General features: G+C 38.2%; 1 protein-coding gene across 1 annotated transcript in view; it reads right to left on the bottom strand.

Annotated features, from left to right (window-relative positions):
* Positions 1-2,463: 2,463 nt before the first annotated feature.
* ATP1B3 (ATPase, Na+/K+ transporting, beta 3 polypeptide) overlaps positions 2,464-11,206 on the bottom strand; it is a 48,041-nt gene continuing 39,298 nt past the window's right edge. Inside the window, exons 5-7 of the mRNA XM_006895101.1 lie at positions 7,719-7,769; positions 3,385-3,471; positions 2,464-2,637 (exon numbers count right to left, since the gene is read on the bottom strand). Coding sequence (XP_006895163.1) covers positions 2,464-2,637; positions 3,385-3,471; positions 7,719-7,769 — 312 coding nt within the window. The remainder of the gene's footprint in view (positions 2,638-3,384; positions 3,472-7,718; positions 7,770-11,206) is intronic.

Here is an 11,206-nt window from a genome sequence, read left to right as displayed (position 1 = left end):
CTCATTAGTGTTCAAGGCCTCAAACGGGTTCCTGAGATGGTTCAGAAATTCAGGTGGGATAAACTCAAAAGCCAATTTTGGTTCCCGTGGATTTGGTTTCTTTTTCCTCACCTTCAGCTTGAACTTGCATGAGTAGTTGGTGGTCTGTTCCACAATCAGCTCCTGGTCTAGTTTTCACAGCTCATACTGAGCTCCTCCATCGGTTCTTTCAGCAGATGTAATCAATCTGATTCCTACACATACCGTCCGGTGAAATCCATGTGTATAACCGGCATTTATCTTTCTTATAAAACATATTTGCAATGAATAAGTTATTGATTGTGCAAAATTCAATCATTCTATCTCTAGCTTCATTTCTGTCATCAAGTGGATGTTAGGAAAACTGAAATTCAGTCCTGCTTTAACTAAAATTCCACACTAGGATGTTATGATCTGGATGTTGTATAAAGACTGACAAACTTAAATCACCAGTGATGGCATTCAGATAAAAGCATCTTCCCGTCATTTAACACAAGGAGCTCTGGTGGTTGAGTGTGGTTAAAGAACTCAGCTGCTAACCAAGGTCAGCAGTTTAAAACCTATGAATCAGGCATCTATTGTTACATAGTAAGTGTTGTGACTAAGCTATATATATATATTTTTTATATATTTTCCCAACAAAACTACAGAAATTACACATATTCACCAGTAACATATGCGTTTATTATGATTACCAACATTCATATTCTATGTTATATATGTTTGGTACTGTATATGCCTGGCAGCTTAAGAGCTTCATCTAGAAGAGATACATGTATCGTACGCAGAAACCTGCATGCACACTGTGTCGTTTCTACTCTGATCTTCAAAAGCCCTAATTTGCCCCAAAGTTGGAAGTTTGAATCTTCCAGCTGCTCCAACAGAGACAGAAGGCATTCTCCTGTACAGATTTATAGTTCAAAAAACAGAACAGGAGGCAGGCATGAATTGGGACTGACTTGCCAGAAGTGGGCCTTCTGCTAAAACCTTATGGGATCATCAATGTTTATGTGGTTAGATGTAGCCCAGATATTGTGTGGTGCAGATTGTATCATCTGATCTCGTCACTACAGAGGTGCTGGTGGAGGACAGCAGATTCCGCACAGAATTCTGGTGGAAGAGATCAAACTCAAATGGAAGAACTGATCATTATTAGTTCTGAAGTGAAGGCACAAGGCTCTAAATCCTGGTTCATATCTTATTTAGAAATTGTATGCAGATCGCTACACTTCTGATTGCAGTTTCCTTATCTGCCCACTTGGCATACTTGTATCTTCTCTAGTCATTCTTGTTGGGCCCCACTTACTGCATCCATTAAAAACTGAAAAATATCTACTTCCTTCCCTAAAGATCTCCTTTAAAAAAAAATAGCAAAAAAAAAAGAGATAAGAGAAGTAACACATCTTTCTCAGTAGAGAAGAAAGTAGCAGACTCAGTGATAAAAAATCACAGAAGAATGCATTCAGGCAGGAAGACATGAGACACTACCGAAGAAAAGCGCCAAGAAAATTACTACTTGGAACAAAAACAACAAAAAACCTTACTGCTTGGTATGAAGCTCTGAGTAAGTTCCAAATTTTCAGATTTATCATTTTATTAGAGTCCATAATCAGCTAAATAAAAATAGTTAACAAGATATTTCACAAACTATCATACAGTTTACTTTTATGAACCGAAATATGTAAAAAAAAAAAATCAGGTGCATATTTATATTGGCTAAACGAAAAAGTGCTATTTCATCTACAGCCTAAAATACTCTGAGCTTTAGTTTTAGAACTAAAATGAATTCATCAGTTTTTGTTGTGGTGGTTTGGTTTTTTTAATCTTTTACATGAAAATGCTTGTGTTTTAGTAAAAAAGGTCTCAAAGATTACTAATTCAACATGTAAAAAATAATTTTACAAAAAAATCCAAAATAACACTTTCCAACGCACTTTTATTTTCTTTGCCCTCCTTGCGCACACATCAGTTCAGCGGTCTCCACACACCACACCCACTGATTGCAGCTATAAAGTCACTTGATGTTGGTCAAGTACCATTTCTTTTATCGTTTTATCCCTAAAACTTGTGTTGGCATCAAAGGACAGTTAACCAGTGTTAAATCCATACAATATTTACACAGCACAGCACATTAAGCTTTAGACACTTGGCAGTTAAACCACACAAAAAGAGGAAAAGACCCCCATCATACTGATCTTGATCAGTTATTTCCCTGTCCCTAATATGGCGTCTGTACACTGGTTCAAAGGGCAGCAGAGGCAACAGGCAGTTATTTCAGAGGACATCAGACAGTGTGATCTGGAAGCACATGAAGGTGTCACCCCAGTGTCACGTACCACCCACCTTTCTCCAAGGTGGTCTCATAATTCTAGAATGGCAGGTCCAGCTGATGCAAAGTGGGGACAAACAACACAACATTTACTCTGTAAAGACATCCTACTCAGACTATGCATTCACTGTGATTTTGAATGTAACCCGTCCTAAAAATTTGTCACGATCATCCTCGTTTTTCAGGTTGGATGCTCCCTCTATCTTGCAGTCAAATGTGGCTTCTTTCTTGGTAACGTTAAGAGGATCAAAGAATGCCTGGACGGCAACAATTGGCTGCAGATACCCCACCTGGAAAACAAAGGAAAACACATGTTGCACTGCCATTCAGCATTCATGTGTTTCGGGGTAGAACTGTCACACAGAGTTCTCTACAACAGAGCATAAAGTATCTGTGTGAGTTATTTTTTTTTTTTTAGTAATACATTTTTGGAAATTTTATCTGAAGGACAATTAAATGTAGAGGGTTTTTTTTGTCCAAATTTAAATGAACAACATAATCACTTGTGTTGGTTCCAACTCAAAGGAAACTTCCAGGTCTTCTGAGGTTGTTTAATGAGAAGAGGCTGCTTCACCTTTCTAAAAAGGACCAGGTGGTATATTTGAACAAGTGGCCTACTGGTTAGCAGCTGACCATGTAATGTGTTATGCTAACATTAAAACAAGGAAGGCAGGAATATCTAATGCATGATGCTGTAAGCAAATAAGGCAGGAGAGACTATCTTCATGATTTGTAGTTTTTCTGGATTTGAATGCTCTTTCCAGTTTCTGTGTGAGAAACAGATTTTTTTTTCTGTTTATTGTTTGTTCTTTGTGTGAGGAGTTTTATCAATACTCTTTTGCTTTCTAATACTTACAGGCACAGACGATTTCTGGTTGTGTTTGGAGTTATGCATGTGGACTTTCCTGCCATCACTATTTGTTCTTAAAACGAGATGATACTTGTGTCCATCCCACCCAGACCTGTGCCATTTTAACAGAGATGAGCCCAACTTCCCAAAAGATCCAGTGCTACTTTAAGAACCCTGAAATACTTACATGTAATTTTTTCCCATAATATGGAAAATATTTTAAGTCTATATTTCCTGTGGAAGGGTATGTTGACACATGTGCCATCTGTTCATTCTGAAGTTGAAAGCAAAAGAACACCTTTTTAGGTTTAAAGTAATGTTGATATCAAAGCAATTATCAGTTATGAACATGAAGAAATTATAAAATGCTATCAGATATAAGTGTATTTTTGAAGAAAGAGACTTGGCTCAGCTTGATTAGAAAGGCTATCTAGTTAAAGCTGATAAATAATGGTGGAACTCCATTTCTTATCATACATACCCTGGGCCCTTTTCCAAGAGTCCCTTCTGACTCAGAGCTTAGCCACTGCTTGTACAAACATATCTATTTCCCAACAAGCTATCAATGCCAGTTCTCTGGCCCCTGAAAGCAGGCATGTACCAGGTTTAGAAGTGAAGGTTTCCTGAGTAAAATACTGGGCTTTCATGCTGGGAAGCAAAGAGTGGCCACAGCTCTGTCTAGAATGGAAAAGTCAAGCTCGGAAGGTGGCAGGTTCAAGAACTTTTTGTGATGAATAACTAAGATCAAACCACCTAAAGGATAATTTAGGATATTCCCAGCAAAATTTGTCTAAATCAACTTAAAAGTCACAGATTTCCTTAATAATGCAACAATTACATGTAAATAAATTCTATTTCAGTTAGAAAACCATTTTAAAAACTAATCAATATGTAATTCATGTTACCATTTTTAGATAGAAATCATCAATTTATTATTAACAATTAATGAAAATTTACATGCAACATGCTAAAAAATAGGCTAAAATGGCATCTGTTAAACATACTCAAAAACTATAGCTAAAAACACATAGCTATTAAAAGAGTTCGCTGCACTAATTAAATCATTGCTATAACTAGAGAATTCTAGATTTGAATAAACTTATTTCTATTCCTGAAAGCACATGTAAATACACAACAAATGGTAACATGTTTCTAAAGAAAAGCTCTACTAAATCCTTTGTGATTTTATGATCACTTGATGGGGTGGGAATGAGAAAATGTACAGACAAAAGGCCAGGGGAAAGACAGAGCAAAAGTTAGTTCAGCCCTTAGTGCTCCTTGAGTGTGCAGAGTGCCCTCCACAGTCCTCTGCAGGGTTGGGACCTTTAGAAAGCCACTTCCCAGGTTTGTCTCCTGAGGCACTGAGTGGACCCACCCACTCCAGTGCTTAACTGTCTACACCACTCAGGGAGACAACCTTCCCCACAAAAGAAATTTCTAATGATCTGAAGCAAGGATGTAGGAAAGAAGAGTACGTCAAGAGACTTTGGAAAAACCATTTATTCAATTTAAAAGTTCTTATTTAAAAATAGCACATTTGAGGTAACAAATAATTTCACCTAAGTGCTTTCCACATTACTTGTCTCTGTTTAAACTATTCTTCTTCAATATTTAACCTTAATTCATGGAAACAAAGAGATATCCCCAAAGCAAAGAGGTTTTCTTTTACAAATGGAACTGGAGCTAACTTCACTTTGTCTTATTTTCTACAAAGCTGGTTTAATTAGCAAAACGGAATTAAATCTTTCCAACTTTATTGTAAAGAATACAACTTACTGAGTTTATTTCTTACCAGATGCTACACTTACCTTTTACCTACACATCATCTGGTTCTTACAGCTCTGAGGTGGGCAGGATCAATTACAGAGAAAGGATTTGAGGTTCAGAATCAAGGTCACTTGCTCAGTATCATCCAAGTGTGATAAATCTTAACTGTCATTTATACCTAAGATACAGTCTTAGCAGGCTTTTTCGTATTTTAAAATTTTTTTGTGTGTGTGTGTGTACCGTCAAATCAAATCTGACTGGTACAGGAGGAGATTGTTCCTCCTTCTCTAGCAGAGCATCTGTGGATTCGAACTGTGCACATCTGGAATTGTACTGCAGCTTCTTGCCACTAGGCCACCAGAGCTCGCCACATATTTTTTTTTTAAACTGTAATTAACTAACTAACTCCAAGACTCCAATAATAGCCATTAAGCTCCCCTAAACACAAAGTTTAAAAGTGAATGCATTTTGTTTTACAGAACTGTCACCAACCTAAGCACACACCAAAAGACATTAAGCACAGTATCTTTGGGCAGTATTCATAGATCTATCCCTCCCTGATTCTTTTTATAAAAAAAATTAACATGACTCTTTAAAAAATTATTTTTTTTGTGTGTGTGTGTGTACTGTCAAATCGGATCTGACTGGTACAGGAGACTGTCCCTCCTTCGCCAGCAAAGCATGGGGTGGATTTGAACCATGCATCTCTGGGATTGCAGTGCAAATTCTTGCCACTAGGCCACCAGAGCTCCCTAACATGAATCATTTTTGTAGTAAGAAAACAGGACACTGAAAAATTTAACTACATAAATAAAAATTGCTACATTTTTAATAGAATCTCCTTTATATTGGTATAAATGAAAAGGTCACATGTAAGACTACTGTTAATAATACTTCTGTATTTTCAGATCTCTAGGAGTGAAAATCAAAGCAGTTAGCAATCAAGCTGTTCAGAATGCAAGGTTAGGTAAAAGACACAAGTTCTCTTAAAAGAAAACTTGTCTTTGACATAGATAATTCTAATGGAGTACAGAAATTCTCACTACAGTAGTACATTCAAGTATCAATTCTTCAGTCATGCCTCTGGAGTTCACAAACTCCACCTGGTTACTCCTTTTCTGTGTAGTTGAGGAGTGAAATACAAAATTTTACAAGCATTTCTTCCAACTGTGTGCTTTTCTAAAAGTAAAGACAAACAAACAAAAAAAACCCACCCAAAAAACTATAACTAAATAAATACAGAAAACAAAGCTCCACCTATTTTTGATTATTCAGTGTGCTTTTCACACCTCTTCAAAGCAAAAGGGACTGCACACTGAAACCCCGACCATCAGAACACCACTCTTCCCATGTGTTTAGCTGAAAACATTTTTCAAATACTCTGAAAGCAAAGGCTACACATATACTGTAAAGGAAAGACTTGTCCTTAGGGTCTCAAAATGAGTGTCTGTATTTCACACAGAACCTCCATTCCAGGCTTATCTATTTCATTCTTTGCAGCAAAATCTCCACATGTCTATCTGGCTGAAGTCTAGCCCTCTAAAGTGATGGATCAAACACTCCAGTGCAGTAGTTTTCAAACAGTATACCTTGGACTAGCCACATCACATCACATCACCTGGAAACTTGTTATGTAAACTTGGGGCACATCTACTAAGTCAAAAGTTGTGCGCATGACCCAGTGATCTGGGGTTCAGCAAGCCCTCCATGTGGTGTGATCAAGTTTGAGAGCCACCAAGCAAGAAATGTCTATCCAGATGAGAAATCCACTTGAGGTTAAAAGCAGTTTCAATTCTTTTTAAAATGATGTCAAGTTAAAACTTCAAGTATAAAACTGTTACACAAATTGAGATGAAATGTTCATCAATGTTCACTATGAATAAAGCTAAATCTAGAACTCTTTCTCCTCAGAACTCTTACCCATCAGTTATTTATTTGTCTTAGTTGCATTTGCAGCATGGAGAGAAAACAAGACAAGTTATGAGACGAAAACCAAACAATACACTGAGGGGATGGGGAGAGAGTGGAAAAAAAGAATATCTCTATCGCAAAGAAAACCAGACATTTCATTTAATCCCAGATTCTACTGAGGGTCAACAAAGCAAAGTAGGTACTATAAAGAAAGAAAAAAACAAACCAAAACATAGGGTATAACAACAACAACAACAACGTCAATTACAATACCAATCAAAATCTCCACGATAGTAAATAGAAAATGAATTGCTGACTCAGAACTGATGGACTATCGGATGGATAAACGTAAAGGTAAGATATGTGAAATCAAATAGATGTAAAACAAATTATTTAAAACTATCTCTAGCAAGAGAAAAGGGCTACCCACAAGCATGTTAATGTGACATTTCAGAGAATGGCACTAGAGAAGCATTAAAACAATGCAACTGGGCAGGAAAATGACAAAATGCATTAATATCTTAAAGTACCCCTTTAAAATGAAAAAACAAAACAAAACAAAACCAAAATAAAAACCAACAACAAACCCCAAAAAAATTTTATTATTTTTTGTGTGTGTGTACCCGTCAAATCGGATCTGACTGATATAGGAGACTGCCTAACGTTCTCCAGCAGAGCATCTGGTAGATTCAAACTGTGTACCTCTGGGATTGCAGTGCAGTTTCTTTCCAGTTGGCCACCAGAGCTCCCTTAAAGTACTCTTAAGAAATACAAAATCTTTTACAACAGCTCAGTGTGTGTGTGGTTTTTTGCTGCTGGTTTTTTTTTTTAAATAATACTAACCTTTGACGTACATACTATCTTCGGTTCTCCTTTAGGCTTTAATCCAATTATCTAAGATTGAAAAACATTGATGAATGTGAGCATCGCATATAAAGGAATCTTTACTTGGGCTGCTTGAAATTAGAGGTTAGCACTAACTCTGGTAGTAACATTAGCTATTTCACTATTGCCCTGGAACCACCTGGAAAATAAAGCCACCTAACCAGAGCAATGCGCTTCTATACTCTTAAGAAATGAGAGAAGCCCCTTAAATGTATTGCAAGTCATTTAATGCAAATACTCAGAACTCCAAAGATAAAAACAAAAAAATTACTTTCTCCTAACAAAAATATATCCTAATCCTGTACGTGTACGCTTCCATATCACCAACAGCTTATCTGCGTGTTTCACAAAAGGCACACATCTGAGAACTCCATTTTAAGACTATTAAAACACTGGCTGTGTGAAAAGGCCATTTCCATGTATGTGTCTGACATAGTCAACAGTGCATGTATAGTGACAGATTCTTATGCATCTCTCTCATGAGGGAATCGATATGCTGTTTATGTGGGCATGTCTATTCCAAATAGCCTCCTAAAAGAGAAAGAAATAGTTGTTATAACTGATGTAATTCTCATCCACAGCACTAATTAATCTGGCCCACGGAGCAACTGTGGAGCAAACCTACTAGACTCACCTGGGTGTGCAGGCCTCATACAGCTGTCGCCACGCCTGTGGTCTGATGCTGCCCTTCTGTCAAGGGCTGCAGTCAGCACTACCAGGAAATGTAAGCTCAAACCCTCACCATTCAAACGCTTCCACCAATGAAAAGGTTGTAACGATAACCTTAGTTATAACTGAGGTTAGCATTTTAAACCCAAGGGCCTTAGTTTTATATTGCATGTGGTCCCTGACTTAGAATGTATTAGAGTTATGATTAACTGCACTTATGAATGTCACATAACTAGAGAAGCAGGAAGTGCCAAGGGTGAAACTCTAAGTTGGTAAGTGAAGGATTACAACTATTAGAAAGACAAAGATTAGATATGTACAGATATGGATAATAAAGAGCAGTAATAAAACTTTTTAAAAAGTACTCAACTTAGTATCAGAACGAATTGGTTGTGGGAGAGGAACTTTGTTAACTACAAATCTATGACCAACCAATTTGAGCCTCACCCTTACCCTCACCCTAGCCTGCACCATCCTCACGACCTCTGTTCCTGCTCAAGTTCCCTGGAGTAATCACTGTGTCAGTCCACCTTGTTGAGGGCCTTCCTTGCCTCGTTTGCTGACCTCCCTTTCCCAGCATGAGGTCTCTCTCCAAAGACTGCTTCTTCCTCTAAATATGCTAGAGTGAATGAGACGAAGTTTCACCATGTTGACCTCTAAGGGACACTCTGGAGGCACTTCCTTCAAGACGGACTTGCTTGTTTTCTTGGCAGTCCATGGGATATTCAACACTCTTTGCCAACACCACAAATCAGAGGTATCAATTCTCCTTCCGCCCTGCTGATCCTGCATGAATCAAAACGCCAAGGTCCAACTTTCAGATGCACTGGAAGCAATGGAAAATATGAAGGCTTGGAACAGGTGCATGTTCATCTTTAAACTGGAGCCCTTGCTCATTAGCACTCTGGAAGGTCTTTGATAGCAGGTCTCCCCAGTGCACATTAACAATGCTGCCGCCATGGACGTTCACATCCACTGACAACTTCAGTCTTTTCTCCACCCACCATCATGTTGCCCTATTGGTCCAGTGATGAGGATTTTTCTTTTCTTGATGCTGAGACGTTACCCATATTGAGGAATGTAGTCATTGATCTTCTGCAGGTAGGCTGTGTCATCTGTATAACACAGGTTGTAGATGAGTCTTCCTCTAATCCTGACGCCAAATTCTTCTCCAGGTAGCCCTGCTTCTTGAATTATTTGCTCAGCATACAGACTGAATAGGAATGGAGAAAGGACACACCCTGATGCACACTTTTTCCTGATTTTAAACCATGCAGTGTTCCCTTGTTCTGTTCTGACAACAGCTTCTTGGTCTAGGCATAACTTTCACATGAGCACATTTAAGTGTTCTGGGATTTCCATTCTTCTCAATGCTAGCCATAATTTGTTATGAGTCACATAGTCAAACGCCTTTGTATAATTAATAAAACACAAGTAAATAGCCTTCTGACAGTTTTTGCTTTCAGCTAAGATGCACTTGACATCAGCAATGATATCCTTTGTGCCATGACCTCTTCTGAATCTAGCTTGAATTTCCTGGAAGCTCCCTGCTGATGTCCTGTTGCAGCTGTTTTTACTAATCTTCAGGAAGACTTTACTTGCATGTGATATTAACGATATTTTTTCAGTAATTTCCACCTTCTTTTGGATCACTTCTGAAAACAGGAACAAGTAGGAATCCCTTGCAGTCAGTGGACCACGTATGTCTTCTATGTTTGTTAGCAGAGACTGGTGAGCATGTCTAGAGTTACATCTGTTTAACAACAATCAATATTCCATCAATTCCTAGGGGTGTGTGTCTTATTTTTTGCCAATGCTTTGGCCTTCTTCCTTCAGTATTATGGGCTACTTCCTGGAATGGTTTAGGGTCAGGCACTTCTTTCTGTTCTTCCATTGTCAAAAGTTTTCGAAGGCTTATTATTTCAGAAGTGAAACGCTGGTCCTGCCTCGTAGGCTGGAAGCGCTGCTGAAGTCTTTCCACCACAGGTGAATCTGCTGGTCTTCATATAGTGGCGGTACTGCTCCGAAAATCACAGCAACAAGCAAACAGCACTTGTACTTTATTTTCTCTGTTCATTTTCATTCTTAACAAAATGTTGTTGAAACATCATACTAATCATACACTAAAAGATAATGCATCAGGCAATGTTTAAGCACAATCTCTACAGCACCATGGGCCCGTCAGGAAACGGCCATGCACCACTGCTGCCCCTGGAAGAGGAAAGGTAGGGTGAAGAGGTTTCTGGAATGTTAGTCTCAATACTTCAGGATCAGCTGCCTCTCCCCACCGGAGGAGTCCTTATTTAGCAGGGCCAACCTACGCAGATACAAATTTTAGTTATATCTGGGATGGCAGCAATTTGCTCTGACTCTGGAAAGGTCCCTATCTACTTAAGAAACTGCTTTTTTCTCTAATAAATGACCAGTAAACCATCCTGCAGGCCTCAACAGGAGAAGGGCATCAGAAAACAACTCTACAGAACAACACAGATGAAGCAACAAGAACAGGGACTAAGTGTCACTTTATCACACAGGCAAGCATCTTCTTTTTTATGTTATCTCTGATTCCTAGGAGGAAACAAGCATTCTAATTTTTTTTCATTGCCCTTTTACTGTGTTTCCTTTTTTTCTAAATATATATATACATTTGAAGTCAAGCTTAGAGTATATATATTTCTTTTTATTATTATTATCATCCATTTTAATGGAAATTTACAGACTTTGGATTTTTGCACTTTTCTCCCTGCCCACCCCTCCCCCCACCCCAGTTCGCTCTT

The sequence above is a fragment of the Elephantulus edwardii genome, unplaced genomic scaffold (assembly GCF_000299155.1).
Source record: "Elephantulus edwardii isolate Elephantulus edwardi_28Jun2011 unplaced genomic scaffold, EleEdw1.0 scaffold00158, whole genome shotgun sequence".
In the NCBI taxonomy this organism is placed as follows: Eukaryota; Metazoa; Chordata; class Mammalia; order Macroscelidea; family Macroscelididae; genus Elephantulus; species Elephantulus edwardii.
The sequence above is the reverse complement of the archived record's forward strand: the minus strand, read 5'-3'. Positions and strand labels throughout refer to the sequence as shown.